The following is a 4,378-nucleotide window of genomic DNA, read 5'->3' as shown; positions in this document are numbered from 1 at the left end:
CGAAATAACAGTTCGGAATTGTGATGAAATTTCATATTGGAGTTGCCCAAGGTTCAATAGGCGGCCTAATATCAGAGGCTTCATATTCAATATCCTGGTCTTTAGTTTAATTTATTTCTAGTTATTTGCATATTATGATAACAGCATACAGAAAAATGAAACCATTATTACGCTTGTATTTTCCTAAAAATACTGTTTTGCTTAAAATATTTGGCGTAGGTATTTATAAAAATGATAAAGACTTAATAAAAGTTTTTTCAGTTATGGGTGATGCTGGAGATATCATTTTTAATAATAAGAATTTGCAGATTTAGCACACATTAAAATAATGCCTTAAAAATAATAATATTTAATCACAATCGCACTCAGTTATCAAAATTAAACCCATGCGATAAAGAAATTCACTCGTTTCGTAACTTCATAGTTCATTTCCTCGCATCTTTTTAACGATTTTAGCCCACTTCAGAATAATACAGTCCAAAGGAATTATCAAAATTCTTTTCAAAATTATTAGAAATATTTTGAATAATTTATTTTTAAATTGCAACACTGTAGCCTTGGTTGGTCTGTTTTGCGCCTGATATTTTGGAACCACAGAATATCAGGGACTGTGGTTATCCATAGTCGTTTTACCTGAGGGGACTCCATTTCAATGGCTTGAGCATTACACCTCGTACCTTCCCATAACACTCTTGCTTGCTAAGTTACGATTGAAATGTTTGTTACTTTTTCATTTTATTTTTTGTTCAATCTTAGTTAGGCTAATTACAGTTCATATTATAGACTACTGCACAATAGACATAACTACCAGTAGTTCGACTGCAAAGAAACGGACAGGTTTCAATATCTGTCAAATTCGTCGGGTTTCACTAGGATTATGAACGGATTGTGCCTCGCGCTGGCTGATATAATTTATTTTTAAATATTTAAAATAAAGATTTCAAAATTGGATTCTAACAATTTTAATCGCATGTGCCAAAACACAAACAACAATACAACCAAAGAGGAACACGTCCAGCGAATTTGTCATATTTTTAAATTCGTAGGCAACAAGTTAACAACCCTAGCGACGATTTTCGTCATAATACGTCAAATTTAAAAATTTCAACATCAGCTCTAAGTCGGCGTACTCTATCATTCTGTCTACTCTGACTACTGTTTTGTATTCCCATGTCAACATCATTTTAACTGTTCTGTGTTTTTGTTTTTTTTTTTTGTAATGTAGTGTGGTATAATGCCCTAAGTTCTTGAATAAATGTTTTATTATTATTAAAATTATTTTCCGTTCCACACACAACTGCGAAGTGAGGCTTTTAATTTGCTCGAGTATTTGTTGCTTTGAGGAAACAACAGGCGGAAATGTAAAGTAATTGTGTGGTTATATCAGTCTCTAGTATCAGTAATAACTGTGAAGTTAACGGTTAGATAAACTTTGTTTCAGCCAATTTGAAAATGTAACTAGCGTGTAAATGTGAGTGTCTTTTTTAACTTTAAGTTCTTTGTTCTTTAGCACTACTAGACGTCCCTCGCGGCTCCGCCTGCGTAAATAAGGGAGTCATACATTTTCCGCTACAACGGATTGAGTCCTGGAAAATGGTGTAACATAGTTTTTATCACAAAATAATGAATTTCTACGCGAACGGAGTTACGGGCAATATCTAGCAATCATTATAAAATTTATTATCAAACAACGTCTAGATGAACGACTAAAGTGTAAATTTCGTGAAACCGATACACCTCGGATAACATGTTTATCTTGTTTTTTTTTACTCTTGTCCATTCTTTTAAATACTCTCCAGCGAAATTATGATCTCATACTATTTTAAATTCCCATAGAATACGTTTGTTTTTAGTTTAAAATGATTCATATATTTTTCATTTCTTTGCTCGTTGCTCTCTCGTGTGTCAGCGAGTCGGTAGCTTCAGGCTGTCCAGATGTGAAGGGTGTGGAAAATTTTAACTTGACTGGCGTAAGTTTTTATTACTTTAGCTGACGTGGGAGAGCCATGCTTCGGCACGAATGGGCTGGCTCGACCGGAGAAATCAACGTCCTCACAGAAAACCGGCGTGAAACAGCGCTTCCGCTGTGTTTCGCCGAGTAAGTGAGTTTACCGGAGGCCCAATCTAGGGGATTGGGCCTCCGGTAAACTCACCCTTTTCCTTTCCCTACCCTCCCCTATTTCCTTCCGTACCCTCCCCTATTCCCTTCCGTACCCTCCCCTATTCCCTTCCCTACCCTCCCCTATTACCCCTTAGAAGGCCGGCAACGCACCTGCAGCTCTTCTGATGCTGCGAGTGTCCATGGGCGACGGAAGTTGCTTTCCATCAGGTGACCCGTTTGCTCGCTTGCCCCCTTATTTCATAAAAAAAAAATTGAGTAAAAGAAACATTGGTTAGCAGTCGGCAAAAGTAATTATACAGCAATAATAATTGCTATGGGGTAGTAAGAGAAGGGGATTATCTCCACTCCTTCAATGCGCTGTGCACCCTCCGTTTTATGAATCCTATAGCCTATAGCTTGGTTTCAGAGAAAACTATAGTGATTTAATTTTTTTTGCCATTTTTTTTTAAGAGCCTATGCTGTCCCACTGCTGGGTAAAGGCCTCTCCCAAGTCCTTCCATTTATCCCGCTGCAACGCCAACGCCGGCCAACCTGGCTTGTATGTGTCTTTTAGAATTAAAAATAAATCCTATTTTTTTCAGGTTTCCGAAGGTATCTGGTATGAATTAGGCAGGTATGAGTATGACATCGAGGTGGCGACGTCCTGTGTCGTGGTGCGCACGTGGCCCCAGGGTGCCGGATTCGTGGGGGAGTCCATCAACGTCCCCAGCAGCTCCCCGGAGCACCTGAGGGGGGAGTGCAACATAGTCGACGACAGCGGCCGAGGAGTTCTGAACTTCACTCTGTCTTCTGGAGGAGGTATAGAAAATGTTGGGTAAATAGGAACAGTTATTAACAGCTCCATATTCGTGTCGAATGGTTATTCTATGGATGGATATGTAGCAGTAAATTGTTTTCACTTACCCTGCTACAAACATTTTGTAGGACTATTAATTATTCTTGCTTTGATGTCTAGACAAGTCATAAAACGGCACATAATTATTTTGTTCCTAAAACATCTGTTTAACTCCAAACTTAAATTAAATATACTAATTCTTCAATATTATTTAAAAAATATTATGGCGCCCAATAGCCCAATAACTAGAAAAGTTCTTGTTTTTAGTTCCTAGTATTTTGGTTACAATTTCAAGGTGTGTAATAAGTTTTTCCTACTTTGTTCAACTATGCCTAAAAGTGTATTCACCCCTTTCTAATTACTTTCCAGAGGCGAAGAAAACGCGTCAGCTTCCAAAGGTAGTAGTAATCTACAACGAGGGTGATAACATCATAAACTACAGCTGCCTTGAGGATGAAGCTAATAATAAAAAGGAAGGTAAGTCAAATAACACCAGTTAAGTAATGATCATTTACATAGGTACCTATTTAGTCGCTTTTAAGCATTTCTGTACTAACCCACAAAAATTGCTGTGCTATAAATGCTATCTTGACATAAATGATATAAAGAACATGACTTAAGGCCATCCCCCGAGCAAACGACCTTGACCATACATTTGACGCGTTGCCAAGATCGCTCAAAAATCCTATTTTTTACTTATCTTAATTCAAAATTGATAAAATAAATCAAACGGAATATGTAGTTTATGAAATTGTCTATCTATTATCGTGTGTTTCAAATAAACGTAATTTGTAAATGCTAGGGAGATGCTGAAAGTATGCCTAAATTTTAATAAATTGGTATTACTTTGGAAGCTAATATCACGAATATAATAAACAAAAATAGAAAATTAATGATGGAGAAAGGAATGTTGATATACTGAAGAATACTGCTGTATTTTTATTATAAAATATAACTTTGTAGCTTTCAAATTAAGCGTTTATAAGGCTTTAAATACGGTAAATTACGGCATCTCCGTAGGGGGAGCGCCTTAATCCGTAATGTTTGCGGGATGATACATGCTTAACAGCGCCCATTTAATAATGAACATTTAATAATTCAATATAGCTGTTGATTTCGTAAAAAGAGTTTTCAGTACTTCATACCATGTAGGAACAAAATAAGAGAATTATTGTGAAAGTAATGTAATAATTTGAGAATGAGATCACACTCTCTCTACAATAAACCAAGTAAAATTCTCAAAATCATATGCAAGTGATGTTTTATTATTGATATTTTTTGTTTCAGAATTCGCCTGGATATTTTCTAGGAAACCACAGATTGTGGGTGTCGAAAGAGAAGATTTTATATCGACTATAAGGTCCCTCGATGTCTTAGATATCAACAAATTTATCTGGATAGACCAAAGCCAATGCAACTAA

The 4,378-nt window shown here is 36.3% G+C and overlaps 1 protein-coding gene across 1 annotated transcript; it reads left to right on the top strand.

Moving 5' to 3' along the window:
• The first annotated feature begins 2,577 nt into the window (after positions 1-2,577).
• Positions 2,578-4,378, top strand: LOC121726140 (bilin-binding protein-like). Its single transcript, XM_042113373.1, has 4 exons — positions 2,578-2,595; positions 2,704-2,920; positions 3,327-3,434; positions 4,245-4,378. Exons 1-4 carry the CDS (start codon positions 2,578-2,580, stop codon positions 4,376-4,378), a joined length of 477 nt encoding a protein of 158 aa, XP_041969307.1.

The sequence above is a fragment of the Aricia agestis genome, chromosome 4 (genome assembly GCF_905147365.1).
Source record: "Aricia agestis chromosome 4, ilAriAges1.1, whole genome shotgun sequence".
Taxonomy (NCBI): domain Eukaryota; kingdom Metazoa; phylum Arthropoda; class Insecta; order Lepidoptera; family Lycaenidae; genus Aricia; species Aricia agestis.
Note: the sequence above shows the minus strand (reverse complement) of the source record. Positions and strands in the feature narration are given on the sequence as shown.